This window comes from Apis laboriosa, unplaced genomic scaffold (assembly GCF_014066325.1).
Source record: "Apis laboriosa isolate Shangri-la unplaced genomic scaffold, ASM1406632v1 scaffold40_cov151, whole genome shotgun sequence".
In the NCBI taxonomy this organism is placed as follows: Eukaryota; Metazoa; Arthropoda; class Insecta; order Hymenoptera; family Apidae; genus Apis; species Apis laboriosa.
The window spans coordinates 4308866-4333071 of NW_025223180.1; the positions used below are offsets into that span (position 1 = coordinate 4308866).

The 24206-nt window shown below is 38.9% G+C and overlaps 1 protein-coding gene and 1 long non-coding RNA gene across 13 annotated transcripts in view; one reads left to right on the forward strand and one right to left on the reverse strand.

Moving 5' to 3' along the window:
* LOC122715815 (glutamate receptor ionotropic, kainate 2-like) overlaps nt 1–24206 on the forward strand; it is a 235081-nt gene that overhangs the window by 190494 nt on the left and 20381 nt on the right. For 10 of the 12 annotated variants that reach the window (XR_006346909.1, XM_043938291.1, XM_043938296.1 and 7 more), the window contains 9 exons: nt 1679–1846; nt 9271–9291; nt 9562–9714; nt 14541–14762; nt 17580–17871; nt 18563–18701; nt 21011–21148; nt 22673–22871; nt 23907–24138. Coding sequence is in view for 11 of the 12 variants with exons in the window: in XM_043938291.1 (XP_043794226.1) it covers nt 1679–1846; nt 9271–9291; nt 9562–9714; nt 14541–14762; nt 17580–17871; nt 18563–18701; nt 21011–21148; nt 22673–22871; nt 23907–24138 (1564 nt within the window). In the remaining variant the exon portion in view is untranslated. Of the gene's footprint in view, nt 1–1678; nt 1847–9270; nt 9292–9561; nt 9715–14540; nt 14763–17579; nt 17872–18562; nt 18702–19402; nt 19541–21010; nt 21149–22672; nt 22872–23906; nt 24139–24206 lie in introns of all 12 variants that reach the window. The other 2 variants (XM_043938290.1, XM_043938293.1) reach the window with 2 other exon arrangements.
* LOC122715817 overlaps nt 1–24206 on the reverse strand; it is an 85560-nt gene that overhangs the window by 22951 nt on the left and 38403 nt on the right. The window lies entirely within an intron of this gene.

The window sequence follows — 24206 nt, forward strand, 5'->3', positions numbered from 1 at the left end:
TCTCACGAATCTTGGCTTGTTTTTAATCGTCCAGATTAAACGGGGGAAGAGAATTAAGAGATGATTAAATTAAGAGATGAATCCATAGAATAATTTGGTTAATGGTTCTTTACTTAAGTTCAAACTCTAATAATTTTGAGGTTATGCCGTTAGACGTGAAGTTAGCAGGCGTTGAGGTTAGGTTATGGGGAGAAAATTTGTCATGGACGTCTACTGAAAGTCGTGTGTCGTGGTTAAGCATTGTTGCTTGACAATGGAGGCTATTCCCCTGACGTATAGCAAGATTTAGAATGTAATTCTAGGGAGTGGTTCACACACACAGTGAGATAATCGTCGACGAAATCGTACGCAATCGTTGATCCAATCCAATGCAAAATAAAAATCTGGATCGTCTTCCATTTTTTTTTTTTTTTTTTACAATGAGATTCTCTTCAACCGATTCAGAGACCGTATTCGACGAAATATCTTTGTAAGTCCTTTATTGACCGGGGCGAAGAAGAGGAAGAGGAAGAGTCGTATCGCCAGAAGCAATATCGCGACGCGAAGGAACATCCTTGGAGGCGAGGCGATGATCGATCACCTTGCGGATCGATCGGGCTCGCGTGTATCGCTAGGCTGTTCGATTGCAAGGGACAGCGGATAGGGAAACTTATCTATCCCGGGCATGGGACACAGGACAAAGGATAATAAATGGCTGTGGCTGGCTGCTTGAGCATTCGAAAAGGTAAACGGCGGCGGAGTTGCGCTTTGAGGATGAGCCGACTTTAAATCACGCTCGCTACCACCACGATGTAGATAGCTTTAGAGGCGGAGAAACCGCTCCCCCCGTTCCTTGCATCTCGAGATATCTCTATTTCCGTTGATAGGCGACGCGGCGCGCGTCCAAGTAATATCTGTCCTCGGAGACGAGCTCACGGATTCGACTACCATCGGCGAGAAAGCCGATTCAATCGTCGGCCGAGCATCGTCGATGATGATCGCTCGGCTATTTTTACACGTGGATGGTCATAATTTAAAGATTCGCTTTGAAACGCTCCCTTGAAAATTTATGGTTATGCGCGTTGTTCCGATGTTTTAAAGTCTCTGCTGATGCATTATCTATTTCTCTTTGGAAGTGAAAACTTTGAATTTTCACGGTATTTTGGGATAGAGCTTGTATGCGGATAACGAAATGGAGAGAAATGGAGGGGGAAAAAGGAAGTGGCAATAAATAAAGAGGACAAAAGAAACGAATAATTTTTTGGAAATTTTTGGAACGAGGAATAAAATTTTCCTAGAATTAATCATGACTCTTGTACATGTAAAATTCCATTCTTTCAAAACTTATATCTTTATATCTTTTTAAGGCCAATGTTAATTTTTATCTTCAAAACATTACGATTGTTTTTTTTTCCCCCTCATATGATATAAAAACGTTCCACATAAATTGCCTTCGTTTCCAAACCAATAATTCGATGTGCAAGATATACGACAATTTTTTTCCACTCCCGGATACATAGAGCGTACTATAAATCTCAGTATTTCTGATAAACGTCGATGGACGTCGTGATATTAAACGTTCGTAAGCGCGATGGTAATAAAAAATTCTTTGCCGAACAGCGTGCAAAAAAAAAAAAAAAAGTCGGGGGCAATCGATCGATTCGAGAAATTCATAAAGTGAACTGAATTCCTTGTGCAGGATCTACACAGCGTCGATCTCGAGGAATTCAAGCACGGCGGGACCAATATCACTGCCTTTCGATTAGTGGACCCGGAGAAACAGGATATACAAAAAGTCGTGCAAGATTGGATCTACGGGGAGAAGCGTTATAATCGCGAGCTCGATATGGGGCAGAACTCCAACAAGGTAGGATGAAATATTATATACACGTACGTCGCTTCGTATTACCTATTAATTAGACACAGTCGTTGCGATTAACCGTGTTACTGATTTCCGAATATTTCAGGTATATAATATTCCACCCACATCTCTCTCTCGAATTCGCGTTACAACTAATTTCCAATTTTGGTTTTTAACAAATCAGTTTCTATCATTAATTTATTATCTTCCTATTAGTTGAATTATTGAATATATGACGTTAGTAATTATATAAATGATCTCCTCTTCGTTCGATATAATATACGTACATTATATCTGTTTGAATTTAATAATGATTTAATCTTAATAAATTACATTTGCGGATCTGAGCTTCTTTAATCTCGTACGATTGATCATGTAAAAATGAAGAAAGTGTAACGATATTAATGATTCTTTAGAAAATATTCAACGCATATAGAATTGAATTTCGTTCGTTCTTTCTTCTTCAAGTATTAAAAATTCGCTTGAAATAACAAACTATAAAAAATTCATATTTACACCGTATATTTTCCATTTATTTGAACATAAATCCCTTATTAATTTTCGTTTTGCTTCTAAGGGGCAATATTATCAGGCCAATTTTAATTCCCTCTCAAACGTGAATTAACAGAAGCGCAGAGATTCGACATTCTTGGGGAGGAGGGAAGAGGGGGGTTGTTTGTTTTCTCCGCGGAACGGAAGCGCATAGTAAAATTTGCACGCGTGCACGCGTGCGAACTTAATTAGCGTCGCGACACGTCGTCAACGCGAAGGATTTTAACAGTTACAGGGTTGCGGTGTCGATGTAATTTTCTCGTTGAACGAGCCTGCTCGAACTCATCAGGCACGCCCGTATGCATGCAAATGAGAAGATCGCGAATCGAAACTGTCGCTGCCCGCTTTACACCAAACCTATATACCTCTGTAATAACGCTTTAATTTTACATTCTTCGCGCAAACCACCCTTGACAGCTGCATCGATCCTTCTTCGACGCTTCGAGACGGGCCGCATGCACCCCCTCCTCGCATCACATTTGACCGGGAATAAGTCGATTGGATCTTTGGGATATATATATATATTGTAATACGATATTACGCGTTGAAAGGTTGGCGTCGTGGGAAATTGAGTTTCTCGTAAAGTGTACAAGGGGATGTTGTAAGAAGAGTGGAAGTATCGGTAAGATGAAATGACAATTGAATTTTCGAATTCGATTCTTTATCGTCAGAAGAATAAGAAGACTTTCATCTCTTTGAGAAATTGCGATAATTCTATTGAGAGGAATTTAGCGATTCATTCTTCGTTTATTTTATTTTATTTTATTTTTTCGTTAGTAATGGCGAAGAAATTTCTTTTTTCTTTTTTGTAGCAAAAATGCATATTTAGAAGAATGTTATGTAATTTGCTACATTTCAATAATATTGTAAAGTTTCTATTTCTATGTATATTTGACGAAGTAACTTTATGATTGTGAAAAATGAAGGAAATAGAGTAGCTTTTTGTTACTTCTGTGGACTATCAAAATTCGTAGCCAATTGCGGTACTCGATTGATCGTGAGAGTTTCGTTGCGGAAATTGTCTATGCAATTTACCTACTTTCTCTTAGTGTGTTTCTCACTCTGCCACATATAAACTCGCTAACGAAATGACATCGTATTACGCGTACGTGTGTGAATGTGTAATATATATATATATATATATATACATATACGTATGTACACATGCACTTGTACTCCCATTAGATAGCCCCTATTTTCTCTGTTTGCTTCGATTGGTGAAATGCGACGAGGAGAATTACTAAAATCGATCGATGATACAATTGACCGTGGAAGAATGGTGGCTCCCCTATTCGATATTTTATTTCACATTTTATCGAGGGAATTTTCTACTTCGTAAAAGAAAAAAAAAAAAAAAAATAAAAAATAAAAAATAAAAAAACATTTTCAAATTTGTCCCTTACACATATAAAAGAGATATTTTACGTTGTTTTATTCGATAATAAAAATTTCTTTCAATTCTCGTAAAGACGTGAATAAAAATTTAATAGTTCACACTTATATCCGCTTTCATCGCTTTCCAACTATAAAAAATTTCTCATAACCTTTTTCATATCATATAAATTATATATATAATAAATATAATAAATTGTACAGTTTCTCCTTCCCTTATTCATCTCAATACATAGGATATTTCTTCTTCCAACTATCAAGCGCGAAACGCAAACAAGTTCCGGATTACGCAGTTAATTGGCGGTTGTTCGGACGAATCGTGAGCCGGCATCACGAAGGCAGATTATATCATTGCGCGCATCTGGCATGAACCGCGGAAAAGTTGAGCAGCGGATTTGGACGTTCGGCATCCCTGTGGGAAGCAACATCTGTCGCGAGCAACGCCACCGTTCCACCCCCTTAAAAAGGTTAAATTGCATCGGCGCTCTCGCACGTTCTCGCAAACTTCGAGCCAAAGTTTGTTTTTTTTTTTTTTTTGCAACCGAGTCTAGATACACCGAGACAGATACGAATTTGATCTTAACTTACTTGAATCGAAATCTAAGATATTTCCTGCGAATTTTCTTCACTCATCATTCCGAGCGTCGCAATTAGAAGATTCAACGACGAAATATCTCGTAAGATGTGATAAGGAAAATAGGAGGATATATATTTTTTCTATAGATTCAACTTTATCCAAACTTACGACACAACGAGCACAAATTTTATCACTTTATATCTATATAAATCTGTACATAAATTTTTCTTCGATTAAAATCGAAATCTAAGATATTCGATAACGAATGATATCTCGAAACGAGATCGCGAAACGCAGAGAAGATACATGTATATTTCCATAGATAAAGTTAAATCTTATCCAAAATTATGGGAAAACAGAAATTTCGTATATATATATATATCACTCTTTCTTCAATTAGACGAATATCCCGAAGGTATCCCACCTCGGTAGGGAGGGCTCTCTTTGGATAAGGCCGGGCATCGGCGATGGAAACGCGGAAAATAAGATCACACAGGTTCACCTATGAAAGCGCAAACAATTGAACGAGATCACCGGAGCCTGGCTGCTAGTGTGAGAGAGGGGTTAAATAATGGAGGCTCTCTGGAACCGCTGGAAGGCACCCCGGGGGATTCTAAGGTTGCCGAGCTTTATATCTTTTTACCTACGGCCTTTCTGCCTTTTCCTATACCCTCCATTCATTTCTTTCCCCCGTGGAGGCACGCTTGTTTGATCCCTGACCCGTTCATAACGCGAAGAAAACGACCCCCCACGGAAGTCTCTAGTCACCGATGGCCGCGCACTTGAGGATGTCCCCCTCTTTTTTCTCTTTTTGTCTCTCCCTTTTTTTCTCTTTCTTTCTTTCTCTTTTTTGTTTCCCGTCCGAAACTTCGTTAAAAATTTCGGCGCTTCTGCGATCGTTTCCTCGAAGAGGATAATCTCGTTTTCGACGAGTGAATCGGGTTTATTCTCCTTTCTCGAAAAGGAATCCTTCTTTTGTCAACGGGACAGCAATAGGTATCGATTCATGCCACGCACCCGGAAGCCGCGATAAAAAGACCCCACGTCGCGGTCACTTACAAAGACTCCTTCTTCTTCTTATGGGAAAAGGCAATCGAAGGCTGGATATTCTTCCTCGAAAGAATTTATTACGGATCGAGTTTAGCAGGATGGAAGAGAAATAGGGTAATTTTTTTAAAGCAGAGATAAAATTTGAAATCGTTTCTTCTTTGCTCTTGTATACAATCTTTCAAAATCTTCAATTTTGTTATTAATTTTAATTTCTAGGTTTGGACGGATTTTTTTTTTTTTTTTGTAACAAATTTTAATGGAGAGGAGATCCACTTTAAATATGGATTTTCTATATCTTTCCTTTAATCCAAAAGGTAAGAAAGAACATCGATCAACACCCATCAACTCTCTAACTCTCCGCTCAAAAATCGTTGCGATTGAAATTCATCGTTGCGAGAAAAGAGGAAATAATTTGCACCGGTCGACATCTCATCCATTATTGCTGGCAAGAGGGCCAGGCCACGTTCCCGCCGTGGAAAACTCCGCGAAAAAGGATATTCAAGTGGAAGTCCTTGGACGAACTTGTCTCGGGTTAGAGAGCTACTCTTCATAACTGGACTGATTTATTCATTGAACATTCGAGAAAGTTGCCGCTCGCGGAGTTCCACCCGTGACGAGAGAGAAGGATCGCGGACAACCAAAGAAATTTGTATTCTTTCCACGTACAATTAACCCGATTTATCTCGCGAGAGAGATCCTTTCCACGCTGCCTCCGATTTAAAGATCCGCGCGAAAAAAACGAGAAAAAGGAAGAAGAAAAAGAAGAAGAAGAAGAAGAAGAAAAAGAAGAAGTAAAAAGAATGATAATAAGAAGAAAATATAAAAGTAACAAAAACCGTTCTAATTTCACGAGAGAGGATTCGAAGAGGATTTCGATCGGCGTGGAGGAACAGGGCGAATGGTTCGGCGAATACGAAATCGAGATTATTGTTCGCCGTAATTCAGCTCAATTACACGGTAACAGAAAGTTGTTACTCGTGAAACGAAGGAGGGGAGGGGGGAGGGAGGGGTGGAAATGGATCGAGAGAAGGATAGAAGAGGATCGAAGATGAAAACGAGCAACGAAGGTTAGCTGTAGCTACAGCGAAGGGGGGGATATTAGCGATTCCGTACGAGTCGCCGGCTAGGCGAGCGCCGACGAGTATGTAAATACGTGCACATGGATGCGGGAAAATTGAGCGGATGTGAGTAAATGATGGTACGTGACCGATCTTGGAGCGTCGAAAGAGGAGAGAGATCGCGGTTGGAAGGAGGCGAACGCTTGCTTGGTAACCAGCTACGATACTTCGTCGAATAAAAGGAAAACAATTTTCTTTCAGAAAAGTGGAAATTGTTTTCGAAGGCGAACTCGTATATATTTCAACCCTTTCATCGGATGGATAAGGCGTCAGGAGTCGATCCATCTCGACGAAATAATTGAATAGTCTCGCGAAAATTAATTCGCGAGAATTGTTTTTCGCATTGTAATTATTTTGCGAATATATAATTCAACGAACAGAGAGATAAGTATCGTTGAAAATTAATCAGGTAGAGGCTGTTCGCGCTCGCGATAGTGTTGCTGGTGGTGCTCGATAGGTGTTTGAGTGTGTGTGTATAGAATGCTCTTCGACAGATGTCGTAACAAGTGGTATATTTTCTTAACGATAAGTGTATTACAAGTGGAATACGTGTCTGTACGAGTGCTGGGTCTCTTGTAATGTAGATGATCGTGTCGGATATCTGGTTACAAAGAAACTATCCATTTATCCACGTATCCAGCGATCAAAGTATCACGAAGCGAAGTATTAATTAAATTTTTCCTTAATTTTTAATGAAGGATTCTTCTCGCGATCTTTCCTCAAATTCGAGGAAATCTTTGGAATTAAAATCAATATCGTACGAAGATTCGATGATAATCAGAGACTAATCGTAAATCTTCTCGATCATAGAATGATGCTAGACACCACTGAGTCAATCGTGTCTGAAATACGTCATCCTTCGATTTAAGATCAGATTACATTTCTGCTAGGCTAGGATATCTTAATATGTATACAGTTTAAACATCAAAAGCAGCCATCTTAGGCAACATCATCCTAGAATTTTTTTATTTGGTTTAATGGGGTTCAGTGACCGTTAATAATGAAAGATTTTCTTCGAATACACGGCATGGCATAAATCTCGAGGCCACTTATGCTCGCGAACAGAGAGAGATCTGGAAAAGTTGATCGGAATTTAGATCGCTCGATCGATAAAAAAGAAGCTGCCAGAGTGACGGCGTAGGCCAACCGATTGAACCGAATGGAATCCGATAATAAGCACGCGTGCATTTCGTGCGTGTATTGTTTCGATAAAAATCCTCGTCCCTTTTTATCGAACAATTCGTGGAACGCCGGTTCCACAAATCGATTCACTATTCTCTCGCTATTCACCGATCGACGCCCGCCAAATTCAATTTGCCCTTCGACTGTTCCGCGAATTTCCTTTATGACCATCGGCTATTGGTGTACCTTTTGTGTAACGTCGATACGACGTTGCTCGCTCGACAAAAGAACTAAAACGTTCGATGTGGTAACTACACGTTTTCCGGAACGTTTACAGTTTTAAAGTTCTTTCCATTTCCAATATTTCGAACATTTTTACATATTGTTATTACATTTATCGTTCAACTTAGTCAAGGCTTATTTGACTTCGCGATGTTCGTATAAGTCAAGTTGCTTGTCTTTTAGTCGACGGTGCTCGTGCAAGACGAGTTATTTAATTTGACGTCATGTTTAAGCAACTCCTTTCTCGAAGCGGTACTTAATATGGTGTCAAAGGATAAATAGTAGTTTGTAGTAGTGTTTGTAATAATAAAAAAATTGCGAGTATAAAGTGTCTCGTAATAATATCGAAACAAAATGATTGAATTAATAAATTGTAACAAAATGAATTGTCAAAATTAAAATAATAAAAATGAAAATGGTTGTTTTGTTATTTTTTTTATTTTCTCTTTCTCTCATCAAACGTGTGTTGAATCCCCTTCTGTTCACTGATCTATTTGAATTTCTGTCTCCTACAAATTATTAATTTCAAATGCAAATGTCGCATCAAATTGCGGCTCAACGACCAATATTAAATGTCATTATAAATAGATAATTTTTAGAAAGTTTCGATTTTCGCTTCTACTCGGATAGAAGAGACGCCAATTTAATAAAATCGCATTAATTAAATAGGATCGCGTGCACGTGACAAATGATCAGTGTATCTTGTCGAATTACTGATAAATTAGTACGCGCGTGTTGCTATCGACAATTCTAAGTACAGGCAGGAAATGTCTGTTATTCGCCGTATTTATCCCACGATTCGTGATCATTTTCCATGATAAACGTTCTCATTTGCCGCATTCTACTCACGATTACTCGCATCGAAAGGCAATTAATTCTTGATCGAATGCGCAAAAAACATTAACAACCGTTTATTTCTAACATTTTTTCCATTTATTCCGAATGATCCCGATGAAATATGTTTCTCATAACAGTTGTTCTTCATAACAATGATAAAAACTGTTGGTTAATTTTGACACGAAATTTTTTAACAGCCCAATTTGAGCATCATTGAACGAGGGAATATTTAGAATGTCTCAACTATTTTTTTACAACGATGCAGATTTATTAAAGAAACAAATACAAATTTCTGAGACAAGAGGAAGAATCTTAGTTTTTATAATTTTAAAATAATCGAATGGTTTTCGTAAAGAAATTAATATTTATTATGAATTTTTAATTGTAATTTTACAATAATAATCGTGAAACTAAGATTTTGTAATCAAATTTTTTTAAAAATTAATATTTCGTATTTTATTATATTTATTAATATTTTGTTTCATGTTTACATGGAGCAGAACAACCTCACCTGCATAAAGGTAAGAATTATTATTTAATATTATGCAGTAGGACCATAAGTATATAAAAAAAAAAAAAAAAAANAAAAAAAAAAAAAAAATAGTATAAATTTTCATAGATATTCCAAGTTAATTATCCATCAGATTTTTTAACTTTCACTATGAAATTGACCAAATTGAAAGTATTTCGTACCCGATTGTTCATTTTATTTCATCTTCAAGCTATTAAATTATTATATTTTTTATTGTTTGTCTCAAAGAAACTGTTTGTCTCTGAAACTTGTCTTCTAGACTGAAACATCGTTAATGTACGACGCTGTGCACCTATTCGCGAAAGCGCTGCACGATTTGGATACGTCCCAGCAGATCGACATCAAGCCACTTTCCTGCGAGTCAACCGATACCTGGCCTCACGGGTATTCACTCATCAATTATATGAAAATCGTAAGTATTTAAGCTACGTGATACGATACATGAAAGATCATCCATAGCATCGCGAAAGCTAAAGCACATCTATGAAAAATAGATTTAACGTGCGCGAGGAATCTTATATTTCTCTTCTGTTCCATTTGTTCCAAAGAAAAATGGAAGAAAAATCTGTCGAGATATTCCCACGATTGTTCGACGAGAAAGACGTTCAAAGAGCGTCTGCTTTATACGATGTCGCATGTGAAAAGGGGTGTGGGAGGGGAGAGAATTCCATCGGTGCCTTAATTCTATCGCGATATCGTTGGAAAAGATCCAATCGAAAACGAGTGGAACGATGGTCCAGGAAACGATGTTCAAGTCACGATGATGACGTCCCGATGGGAGCCTATGACGTAATTGGCGTAAAGAGAAAAAGAAAAAAGAAATGGTGCAATGGGACGGAGGAAATTCTCAGATTAACTTGGTTGCTTTCGAACGTTGCAGCTATTTTTTCTTTTTTTTTTATTTTTTTCCCTCGCTTCACTCCTTTCTCGCGGGCTTTGCGATAACACTCTTCAAATCATCGCATTATTCTCGCGGGGAATAATGAAATCTCGGTAAAATTTTCAAAAAGCGTAATTTGCGACGAAATCACTTAATTTCGCGAAATTAGGGATAATTTGTCACGTTCAAGCCATTTCCGTGTAAATTCAGATTTTCATTCGCCACTTATGACTTATTATCTCGTTTCTCGTATTTTATCGAAATCGGGATTTTTTCAGCGGGGAAAAAAATGAATTTATTTGAATTTATAATTGATACGTTAACCGGCTATTCTTTCTCTCTCTTTTTTTTTTTTCACAAAAATTTTTATTTTATTCCACATTAATTTAATTATCTTTTCGTTTGAATTTATCCCAATCAAAATATATTTCGAAACTACATGTAATATATTCTTTACAATAATATAAATAATATAAAAATAATTTAACAATAAAAATCGATCCTGTTAAAAAATTCTCCCTTGCATAATTATATATTTTTTTTCGACGACCACAAAAAATATTCGTTCGAATATAAAAAAATCATAAAGATCAATTGTAAAATCAATCACGCCCAAAAACCAAACCGATTCGAACCAAACCGCAACGCAAACATTGGAAAAAAAAAAGGAGAGAAAAAAAAAAAAAAAGAATCTTCCACCAATTTACTCTTTCCTATACCTCATACATATTCACTATTCTATAACACAGTAACCAATGCATTCTCCGTTATCATCCTCGCGATCTGAAACCGGTGAACCGCGACGTCCTCGCCAACTATTTTCCGAAAAATGCATATCTGGGCACACACGCGCACATATCTGGCATTAAAACCAGAGAATATATATTCGAACGACCGACAACGATCGAGACATCTTTTTCCCAGGCGAGAGGGGGGAGAAAAAAGTCTTGGAATTGGCACGAAATATGCAAAGCAGGCTACTAGTCGAGCCGCGTGCGACCGGTCTAATTGCATCACCGCGTAATTAGAGGTTTGTCGGTGGTGGTGCGAACCGAGTTTCGAAACCGAGCTCATCGCGACAAAAACGCATCCGCGCAAATTGATATGCAACAATTCCGTTATCGATAAGTATCTTGCGAATGGTTGCTGCGTTTCGATGCGAACGCGGATAAAGAGAGAGAGGGAGAGAAAGAGAGAAAGGGAGATGGATCGAGAGATAGGAGAGGAGGGTAGTAGGTTTATCGCGCAGAAGGGGGAAATTAATTTCGCGGAATTGTGGGCATCGATCGACCGTCCCGGTAACGTAATAAGCCATTACAACGATATGTTTAATCGCACTGTCCCTCTCCGCCTACGAGATCCTGCGTTTATTAACGAACGAATACCGTCGCGTGTAAATGCAAACACGGCGCGGAATTATGGAAAGTGTGCCTTTCCATACGATCCACGCGCCACACTTGGTTCGAGAGATGTGTATTTGGTAAATTGAGAAACTTATTTGCACGTGGAAAATATTGGAGAGTGTATCGAGGAACGAGGGAAGGAGATGATTGGACCGGTATATGAATGTATATGTTTAAGGATTAGATGAATAATTAGAAGTTTAATCGAAAGTTCAGTACAGTTGATGGAAGAGGGGAGAATACTGTGACGAAATTTGTGACAATTTGTCTCGTTTAATTCCCTTTAATACCAAGATGTAAATCATCATCATATTAATTTGCGACGAATCTCTTTTAATCTTCTTTTAACTTTCGTTTCTGACACCAGATATCGTTGCATCTTGCGTTTATACTCGGATTATCCGTAGTTGGAATGATATCATAGTAAAAAAAAAGAAAGAAGAAATAGTAATTTTATTATTCTTCGAAAAAGGAAGAGGATTTTCAGTGGTGAATCAAGGAGAATCGCAAGGGTGACACGAACATTTCCCTCCAACTGTTCGCGATTGTTCGTCGAACAATGGAAAGTTACGTTCCGGGTTAAACGAAGCCGTCCTTCCGTTGACAAATTATGGTTGGTGGTTTTGCGACCGTGAATCTATGATGACGTTCGTGACGTCTACGAATCTACTAGGGACACGGTTGACCGAAGTTCAAATCCTGACCGAGTAACCCGAACTTCGAGAAGGTGAATTGAACCCTCTTGGACGGAAGTGATAGCAAGATTATTAATTGGAAGGCGATGATTATTCCTTTCGGAATATTGGAATTCGGAATATTGGAATATTGCAGTATCGAGAATTTAGATTTGAAATTTGATGGATCGTGAAATTACTTCGAAGCAATGATTTCGAATGGAAAAAGAGATATTTTCGAATTTTATTTAATTCTCGTGACTCTCGAATGAACTGAGAACTGATGCTTGTAATTTGAAAATTTATCAAATATATTTTTTAATGTAACCACGACTTACATCTAGTTTCAAAGACACTGATAACTAGAAAAAAAAAAAAAAAAAAAAGGAGAACAAATAAAAACGCTTAGGAAATATAATTATGACGTAGCAAATGATCTTTAACGAGCTTACACAGCTATCCGAGTGCATTATTAACTGTAATGCAGCACTCTAGCGGTGTGGCCGTTTTGAATATCGTTAAAGTTCGCAGCCTAATCGCTTAAAGCATCAAGTATCTTAAGCGTAAAGTTCCTGATAGAATAGTTACCACGATTCAGCCTCGAATGGGCTACGAGTGCTTCCCGAAAACTATTTCGAGATAACGATGGTTAAAGTTTTGCCGCTTTGTTGTTGTCTAACAAGCAATTTTAATTGGGTGCGCGATAAAACGAAAATCGAAAACGTTCCTGGCGTGCAAAACCGATTTCTTCTCTACGAATCGAATCGCGTAACGAACCGATATCCTTTTCCGTCCAATTCGAATAATTGGCGTGCGTATATTTCATTTTCAACGAAATTTTCAACAAAAAAAAAAAAAAAAGAGAGAAAAAACAAATAGCCCGAACGTTATGAAATCGTGTTATTACATTACAAAATATGAGATTTGAATGAACTGATGATGATAAAGGGCAATTAAGATAATTTATACATACACGTATAACCGTTCTTGAAAAGGAAAAAAAATATCGTTTTCAAAATTCTTACACATTTTGTATAATATTCCCATAATTAACAGCGTGATAAAACGGAAAAACTAAAAATCAAATCGAGCCAATAACGAGTCGCGATCGCAATACCTGTATTTTCCTCTTTTTTTTTTATTTTTTACTTTTTTTTTTTTTTTAATATTTGCACTAGCCAACAGTGTCTATCCCCGTCAGTGTTATTATCGATAAAACGCAATTCACGAAAAACAGAAGCGGAAACAAAAGCGTGGAATAACGTTCGCTTGGATAGAAAAATACTCGTCAACGCGTACTGTCGCCTCGACACTACCTTCCATATCGCTAATTATAACGCGTGTAACCGAGAACAGGAGCCATTTCCCTGGCCAAAGCGAAGCAGATGCAATTTGCCGGTGAAAATTCGTATCAAAGCTGATCCGGTAATTATGCAGGTAATGGCAACCTCTAGCTAATTTTGTACGGCTGCTTGACTACGCGCTTGAATTTATCGCCGTGCCGCGATTCGATCAGGTTCGGTTACACAACGATTCGCGCGATAATGGGTAATTTGTGCTATTCGTTCAGACATGGATAGGCCGAGGTTGGTTGGTTACGTTTGGTGAAATGTGATCGTAGGTAATTAGACTCGAATAATTATACAGGATCTGTTATTTTTCGAAGAGTATTCAACACTGCTTTGTTATTTGAGCAGAGGATAAGGAGGCATCGCGTCTTGTTCGAAAACTTGTGATTAAGGGAACGATGGCAATGATGGATTGCCAGATTTCTTCAGTTTATGAAATATGGCGAGAGAGAGAGAGAGAGAGAGAGAGAGAGAGAGAGAGAGAGAGAGAGAGAAGTGAAAGAAGAAAATACGATTGAAATCATCGTTTGGATGGATCGTTTCATTTCGTATAAAGTTTGATCGCGAGATATACTTGCGATTCGTTGATTAAATCTAATTACAGAATTTCGCGTTTAATTATATGGAATAGTCAACGTGTGATTCATATTGTATTTGTTCGATCAACCTATCTTTGTTTTAACGTTTCTAATTGCTCTAGCTTGGAAATATCGAACTGAATATTTGCCTTCGAAATAATAAAATACGTTTTAAAAAAATATAGAATAAATCTAGTTGACTTTTGGAGACGAAGTGTGAATAATGGAGTATAAAAAGATACGAATTCTGAGAAAAACAGAGTAAAAACTCACCGTGAAAATAATAGTTCTACCAATATCTTTTTCCCCTCCTTTCCTTTTAAAGAACATAATAAAACGTATAAATACTTTTAGGTTGAAATGACAGGGTTGACAGGGACTATCAAATTCGATCATCAGGGATTCCGCTCAGATTTTATCCTCGACATCATCGAGCTGAACAACAAAGAGGGGTTGAAGAAGATAGGGACCTGGAACAGCACGAAGGGAATAAATTTTACGAGGAGTTACAAGGAGGAGTACACTCAAATCGTGGAGAATCTTCAAAACAAGACTTTTATCGTAACGACTATACTGGTGAGTAATACGAAAATTTAAATCCCGAAAACCCGTCGCGTTTAAAACTCGAATTAATAAATTAATTATAAAATAATTATTACGATACGTAATAATTATCCTCGGCTAACACGCGGGAAACCATAATATTCACACGGAATATTCGCATCGCGCGTGTTAATAATTCCGGAATTAAATATTACAGATGACGTACCAGATTTATTATAGAAAAAAAAAGTTCTCATAAATTTTTTCTCCCGCGCCGCGCGTCGGGGCGCAAAAGAAAAATCTAGGTTACACGTAAATCTAGGAGGCTGGAGTAACATTCTCGTTATCTCGCTATCTTTTAAACCGAGATTTCTACATTCATAGCCAAATTAATTACCCATTCGTTAATTAAAAACTTTATTACTTAGATTCATTCCTCCTAGATGTATAGATATAGTAACACCGATATTCTTTCTTCCATAGAATACAAATCCTCGACTCTGCGCTTCCGAGCGACACATTTGAATAAACGCGAATTAACAGAAAAATACATACGCGGTTGGATTTCAGGATTCACGGACAGGAATTCTCAATTTTTCAACCCCCGACATTTCAGCCCTCGTTTCAATCAACTAAAGTAATTTTCCTCCAATCTCCCCTGTTTCTCTCCTCCCCTGTCTGTCTCCTCCGCTTTCCAGATCCGGATTTAGAAAAAAAAAAAAAAAAAAATTTGTTCTCTTCTTCAACGTTCTTCAACGTGCTTCAACGTGGCGGCCGCGTAAATCATTCGCGTATCGTTAAAATCTCGACTATTTGTTTTTCTGGAATGAAAAGGAAACAGGAACAGGGACGAGCGAACGCCACCCGGAACCGAGAGTAACTTCCTCTTCCTTTTTCTCGCCAACTCGTTAGCTTTTTCTTCTCTGTCTCTCTCTGTCTCTCTCTCTCTCTCCCTCGCCCTCTATTCCTTTCGTCCCCTCTCTCACTCTCCGCTTGCTCTTGTTCTTGCGAAGACGAAGGAGAAACCGAAAAGAGATACGCGATTTAATTGAAGTTTTCACGATGAGTCGGCCGGTTGGCTTTTACTTATTCCCGGGCTAATTGCAACGATGAGTAATGCAGTACTCGCGAATATATTAAACGGGCAGATGTTCCTTTTAGGGGAAGAGCGTTGGGTTAAAGGAAACGTCGAATTTCACGGTGAGCGATGATAAGAGGTGGTCGTTGAGGGTTTAAAGAGGCGAGGACTTAACCTTTAATTACTCGACTCAGTTTTTGAACTGATTTGGATCTAATAGAAGTTAGAAATCTAGTTATACTTTTGCGTAAACCGCGATAATAAATTTCGAACGAATAATTATTTTTAGATTCGATTCGAAAAGGCACATGTTTTTTTTTTTTTTTTTTTTTTAAAGAACGTTTAGAAAGAAACGTTTGAGAAAAAAAATCATTTGTTCTTTAAATTTTAATCAAACGATTCGAAAGATCGAATCCTCATATTCTTTCGAATCGTTAAAACGTTTCTCATCTTTAAATAATGTACAGCTTGGCCGTTTTAAAATAAGCGTGCTTTATTTACGGCGATATTAATCGGATTTCTTCTCCAACTTAATTAACGGATCGTGTTAATTTGCCTCTTGAAAGTCGCGCTCAAGTTTCGACGCGCTAATAGCGATACTGATTGTCATTAAATCTGCCATTATTAGATATTAAAAGCTAACGAGGAGCATGATCTTTTTATAGATTTTCCGGAAGAGTGACGGAATCTTGATGAAATTTAGAAGAAAACTTTCGAGTTAGCACCACGGATATAAATATATAATCTATCAATTCTAAATATGGAGTTATGTCCATTTTTAAAATGGTAGAAGAGTTTCTTACTCTCTTTTCACAGAATACAACGCGCCGTCATGAAAATCCGCCGACAATATTAATAAATGAACTTTTTTACAAACTCCTTCCGAGTTTCGTGAACTTTGGTCACGTTCAAGTTTCCTTTTCCCCTTGCGCGTTGCCAACTTTTTAACAAAGTTTTTTTCGAAAAATCGACGCCTCGCCACGCCACGTCCGCCACATCAATTTCCACGAACCTCCGCCGAAATTCGACGCGAGTGGCGGCATGTAGCTTCGCGCGAACACGCGTCAACACGCGGAATTCTAAACCCGCGCGATGTGCCCGAAATCGCGCGCGGATTCGCGTAATCACGCGAATAACCCCGCAATTTTTCAACTCTCAACACGGGTTATCGTTCACGTTCCATCGATCCTTTCACACGGGGAAAGGAGTCTCGTCGATGCGACAGCTCTTTCGATCAGCGTGCAATATGCGATCAGTTTCAATCCTTGCTCCTTGTAAATCCGTATCGATCAGACATACAAGAAATCGCTCCACAATTTTTTATATTCGAAATCTCGTTTCCGAATGCAATTTAAGTTTCTCGACGGGTCTCGTTTCTTTACAAGTTGACAGGCTATTCACGATGATTCGTATACTTTGAATTCTCACGATACTTGACATATACAATATTTTATTGCTACATAAATCGTTACTTAATGTTTTCATTCGAGTAAGATCGATAATGTTTAATCGATCAGTGAGGATAACGAATCTAACTCCGAGAATAAAGTCGCATACGAAAAAAAAATCATTTCGCATTCTTTTTCACACGACCTAGAAACAACCTTCGCATATTCCTTTAAAATATTCATAATCATCACTATCCACTTTTCCCTTACACGAATACTCGTATCGTAACCAATTCTATGTATCGCGCGCGAAATACGATATATATACATATCCTGAAAGAGAGAATTCGATTTATTGATCGACGAGCTCATTACCCCATACAGAGCGCCCCATACTGCATGAGGAAAGTCTCGAGCAACAAGCTGGTCGGAAACGCACAGTTCGAGGGATACAGCGTCGACTTGATTTACGAGATATCGAAGATCCTCGGCTTCAATTACACGTTCCGGCTGGTGCCGGATGAACGTTACGGGTCCTACAACAAAAAGACGAAAGAGTGGGACGGTATGATGAAAGAACTGTTGGATCAGAAGGCGGATCTAGCGATCGCGGATCTGACCATCACGTACGATCGGGAACAGGCGGTCGACTTCACCATGCCGTTCATGAATCTGGGTGAGCAGCGATCTGTTTCATCTACGATTCCCTCTTAACCGCCTCCCCAAATTGGTTTAACGATCGTGATATCCTATATATGTATATACGCGAAAAAGGGTTGATTGGGGTTTTTTTTCTTCGTTTGTAAAAAAAAAAAAAAAAAAAAAAATTCGTCCTTCGTACCTTCTCCGGGGAAAGATTCGATTTTTCGTCCGGATATACGGGGAATTATAAACCAAAGGGAGCACGGAATATTGGATAGTTTCTCGATAAAGTTTTTCCAGAGGATTGATGTATTTTAAAATACAATTTCATTGCTCTGTTTTATTTCTCGATACCGTCGAATTAATAATATAAAAAAATTTTGTCGCAGTGGTTCAACGAAAAGATTTTGACACGCGGCAAATTGTGGATCGTTGATAGAACAGTTTTGAAGAATTTTTTAAATGGAATGAAATAGAATGTATTTTAAAATAAAGTCCAACGTGTTACGTGTCATCCAAATTGGAGCTGCTGTCAAATTGGAGATTAATATGGAAAATTTTATTAGGGGGAGGGGGAGGTTTGAAAATTATTTCCGATATGTTAAAAATTTCATTTCAGAGATAAGTTACCCAATAACGTCTAATAAACGATACATCCATACATTTTTTCCCACCTCGCGCTCCAATTTCACGATGGATTTACACATACCGTATGAAATTTTCAGGGATCAGCATATTGTATCGTAAGCCTATAAAGCAGGCACCGAATCTCTTCTCATTCCTCAGCCCGCTCAGCCTCGATGTTTGGATTTATATGGCGACAGCTTATCTAGGCGTATCCGTGCTGCTCTTCATATTAGCCAGGCAAGTGAATCCATTTTACAAAAATGATAAAAATATTCTACCGGCACCGGTGAAATTTCGTGTACGAAAAATCTCTGAACCTTAATATGCTTCCATCGTGTATCGGGTATCCGATTTGCGAAATTTGCCAACTAAAAAATTTCACACGCGAAACCAACACTCGTTCCTCCTGCACCAAATTAATAATCCATCGAGGACAAATTTTTTTTAAAGATAATTTTCCTAATCACAATTTTCACAGAAATCTTTTCTACGAGTACTACGTTGTTACGTTCCATTTAAGAGATCGAGATTCTCTTAAAAAAAAAAAAAAAAAAAATATCGTAAAGATTTCTGTTAGATTCGCTTTTTTTTTTTTTAACTTTCGTCGACGTTACCTACCTCTCTCGAAGATAGAGAGAGAGACTCTAATTTCACGGTCGACCGTTCGAGTCGAACACGAACAGTCCGGTGACGCGAACAAAAGCAACGTAAGATCAGATACACAAGCGAAGGAAGGGAGACATACGTACACGTAACGCGTAGTAGTCGTGCATACGTAGTTACACACGCCGACTTGTCGCATTCCATCCGACCTCTTTTTCCCCGCTGTCGACGCGGTTAATCTTCATACGTAAATGGCGAACGAATCCCGAATGGAAGATAGATGCGCATCCGATCTGAAAAGGATTCAGACTGTTGTCTAGAGTTGATCAGTTTAGATTCACCCCGTACGAGTGGTACAATCCTCATCCGTGCAACAAAAACCCGGACCATCTGGAGAATCGCTTCAAGCTGCTCAACTGCATGTGGTTCACCATCGGATCCTTAATGCGGCAGGGCTCTGACATTCTGCCCAAGTAAGCCGTTAGATTGGCATCACGGTCGCTTCATCATTTTCCTTTGGTTTTTCTTTTTTCTTTCTTTTTTTTTTTTTTCTTTCGTTTCTGTCTCTTTCTTGTTTCAATCGTTCCGTTCGAACCGTTCTACTTTCGACGCACCTTCTCTCGAAATTTGTTTATCGAACTTGTGTTTGATTTCGTTGTGTACGATAATCCCGAAATTGTCCTTCGAGGCGGAGAACTGTCGTCGATTGTGCGCAAATTGTGCATGCAAATCGGTATGTAACCGGCGATCCACTTTCGTAACGATTTACTCGTTACGAACGGAACGCAGCACACCAGGGTCCGCCTTGTCTTGCGAACGACCACGAGAGGATGAATTATTCAACGAAACGATTTCGTTGGGACCGCTTTCAGATGTTCCATTGCGAATCGATTGTTTACGCGATGATTGATCGAGAGATTGATCGAGTCGCCGGTACGAGTCGCGGTGCGTAATATTTCAAGGCGAGAAAATCTTGAAAGAAAGATTTTAGAATATTCTAAAGCGTGTACAGTTACAGTGCAACGAAAACGAAACGAGAGAATAACTTGGCTGCTGGCTACGATAAGAAATATAATGCCCGTAATGCGTTAAGAAATAGAAGTCGAGTAAACTTAAAAATAAGAAGTCGAAGTAGCGGTGCTAGAGTCTCTTTAGAACGGGAAAGTAGGAATGGAAAGTTTTTATTAAACGGGGAGGGGAGGGGAAAAAATTCGATGTTCTCATTTCTAGGAGATTATATTGCGGAAGGAGATTGTATAGATCGTAGATTGCAAGAAAGTTTGACAATTGTCGCGTAAGTTGTTCGAATACAGTCTCGAATTTAGCCTCTCCTTACAGAACGTGTGCCTTACGCGTGTCTTAACTGAATATTACGATTAACGAGGCACGATCTTCAGACTCGTAATTACATTTTTCAAACGCGTAAAAAGAGAATGGCACGTAAGAAATTCTCTTTGAAGAGATACATTTCTCCTTTCGATAATATTATTCTGCTAATTGCTCCTGGATTCGCGAATAACAACGTAATAATTACTGTTAATATTATTTCACGGTAGTAATAATTAATTGTACGATTAACTTGATATTAATTTAATTCCGCGTTTATAATTTTAAAAAAATATGTGAGATAAAAATACACGCGATATTCTCTGAACAGGAAAGTAAAACGGGTCAAAGAAGAAGGAGAATAAAAGCGAGCTTAACTATTTTCCTTGAAATTTTCTAGCATATTGTAATTCGAAGAAAAAAGAAAAGAAAAAAATAGAATTGTTTCAAAAATTGAGCGATAGATATTCGAATGGCGAACCGGTGCCGGAAGACCGATCGGACGCGACGAATTTCGGGGTCGCCAGCATCGATTGGATGCTGCTCGAATGGTATTTCGCGCGCGTGCTGCGACTCTGAGGTCTAATCCTCTCCCTTCTCCTTTCACGTGTGTGCAGGTTCAGCCCCTACGAGTGGGAGAATCCCCATCCGTGCAACGGACAATCCGAGGTCCTCGAGAACGAGTTCACCCTGATGAACTCGCTCTGGTTCACCATAGGCTCGCTCATGCAGCAAGGCTCTGATATAGCGCCGAAGTAAGTGAAACGAAGAAAACACGAAGGAAAACCAGCCTTAGCAACGTAATGTTTATCTCTTTGTATTTACGTGTCGTGTTTACAGTGGTTCGATCGATCGTTCCGTACGATTCGTCGTAGAAAACGTTATTATTACGAAACTAATGAAAGATTTAAAGAAAATAACGATTCTCGAAACGTAGTTAATCGTTTATAGTCGTGGAAGTTGTGCTGGATTGCGAGATTACGGGCTTGAAATAATTTTGAAAATAATATTTAGATTGAGCTGGATCGCGACACGTCCTTTCTGCTCGAAACTCGATCCGAAATTGAAACTCGATTCGGCAACGATCGGGCGCGACCGTCAGAGTTCGGAATTCAGCCGATCGTATTCGATTATTGCCGACTCCGTCCGAAGACAGCCGCTTCTATCTCGTATAGAGTATCGAGCAGGGAACGAGAGAGATACGATTCAGCCCGAATTTACCCGAATTTTCCCGAAGTTCGAATACGCGGAACGATTCGCGGAACACTTCTTTTTTTAATCGCAATTTCATTTTGCAAGACGATAGAAATTTAGATGGGATAGGAAAGACGAGATTCGGGGCCGTAGATGTTATCTAACGTAACGATAGCCTGGATATGCTATATCGTAGGCTTGCTGCAACCGATCACGAAACTTGCCGCCGTGCTTTGCTATCATTTTAGCGTTATGTGTCGTCGACAAAAACGATTATCATGATGGCGACATTTCGTTTAGCGGAAGTTGTTGCTGGTTTTCTCTTCGAGTAAAACAATATTCGCAGAGTAATCCTTTGAAAGAGCTGATAAGTTGATTATCGATCAAGTATCATGATTTAAATGAAATCGATGATTCTGGCAACGATTAATGTATTCGCAAAGGAGAAACGATGAAATTTTGAATCGATAGATACGTAATAGAAATTAGATCGGAATTTTAGAGCAGCAACAACTTCGTTTCATTCATCATCCAACACTTTCACCGTTCGTTTGGTGAGAGATCATCGTTCGTTGTCTGTATATTTCCTACGATACGGCCCCTATCCTCGAAACGGTTATTGTAGTCTTTTTTTTTTTTTTCATATTTGCATTTAATTATTGTTATGCATATACTAGAATCGAACAAAAGATTATTTGAAATGCATGAAATCGTTGTAGCTGGTTGTAGAAGCTTGATGTATATTTATTTCTCGATGTATATTTAGATAAAGTAGATATTCGTCGAAATACTCGCGTTCAATTTTATGACATTATCGCGATGATTGCAAAATAGGATAGAATAAAATCACTGTTACACGTTTCTTTCGAAAGCTGCTCGTGCATACACGACTAATATGTATTTCCAACTTCACAATCGATCCTTTCAAAAGCGATACTTGGACGAATCACGTTTGGAGAGATCGAGATTCGATCTTCGAGCAAATACACGGTTGTTTTAAATTCATATCAGAGAAACGCGTTTCCGATTGACCCACGTCTCCGAAGGAAATTTCCGATTGCACCGGCTGAATTCTCGTTTCCCAGGGCCGTGTCGACGCGGATAGTGGCGGGTATGTGGTGGTTCTTCACTTTGATCATGATTTCTTCGTACACTGCCAACTTGGCCGCGTTCCTCACCGTCGAGAGGATGGATTCGCCGATCGAGAGCGCCGAGGATCTTGCAAAGCAGACGAAAATCAAATACGGAGCTCTCAAAGGAGGCAGCACCGCGGCCTTTTTCAGGGTAAGATCGGATGAATAACTCACGAGAGCTTCACAGACGACCGCGTAATCGTTTTTTTATCAACACGCTGCCGCTCGTCAATATTCCGATACTCCGATGTATACCACGTTCGTAATGACGATTCGTGAATTGTATTATATAGGGAGAGAACGCGTAGAAAGAATCGATGGGTTGGGAATTAAAGTTTACATAATTTTACATAATTGTACAATATTCTACGTTAAATGGTATTTGGATACTTTCGAGCGGTAGTGTTACACATACGTATACACTATTTCCATTTAGCAAGGAACGTGCGTACGTACACGTATCGTAGCACGATAAGGTGATACAAGAATGTGGAAATTGTATCGGCAAATGCCCCACGGGGGTAGAGAGTTTCGCGAGAAACGAGAAGAAACGCGAGAGGAAGAGCGTGTTGCTTGAGGAAACATGGCGGCCATTACTTAACGCTAATTCCCGTTTAATTTCGGTATTATGAAACTTTATTACAACAGATTACGCCCAAGGAGGAGAAAGAACGGAAGCACCCTCGTTTATATAAATTTGTTCTCTTAACTTTTTATCAACTCGTCTTTGCCTAACTAAAACTAAAAAAAAAAAGAAAAAGAAAAAGAAAACAATACGTAATAATAAACTTGTTCCTCCTACCAAATATCACTTGGTTCGCGCGTAGAGAGAGATCTCGATAAATAAACTTCTTTATTTAAAAAATTTTTAAACTAAATACTTTTTCCTATTCGAAAATAGTACGATTTCCACGCGAAATCGAAGGAATAAATAACGAAGGAATACGGTTAATCTTGGAGGAAAGGCGAGAAAATTGCTATAGTCGTGAATATAAACGAAAATTGCACGCATCGGAGCGTATCGATCGTCGCGATGGGGGAGGGGAGGGGCGACGTGATTTCGTCGAGGAACCGCAGGGAGGCGGCTGCGGGTTGCGTAATAGGCCTCCTTGAAGATTAACCAATTTCGACGTTCCATCGTTTAATGGCACGCGTGCTCGACCATGAAATTCCTCGCGTGATCTAGGATTCCAATTTCTCGACGTACCAGCGCATGTGGTCCTTCATGGATTCGGCAAAGCCGTCGGTATTTACAACGAGCAACGTCGAGGGTATGGAACGAGTGATCAAGGGTAAAGGCAGTTACGCGTTCCTAATGGAATCCACCTCCATCGAATACGTAATCGAGAGAAACTGTGATCTTACCCAAATCGGTGGCCTCTTGGACTCGAAGGGATACGGGATAGCCATGCCCCCGAGTAAGTAATTAACCTATCTCGCCGGCGTATATAAACAGTCAGAACGTACGAAATCGTTGGACGGACGG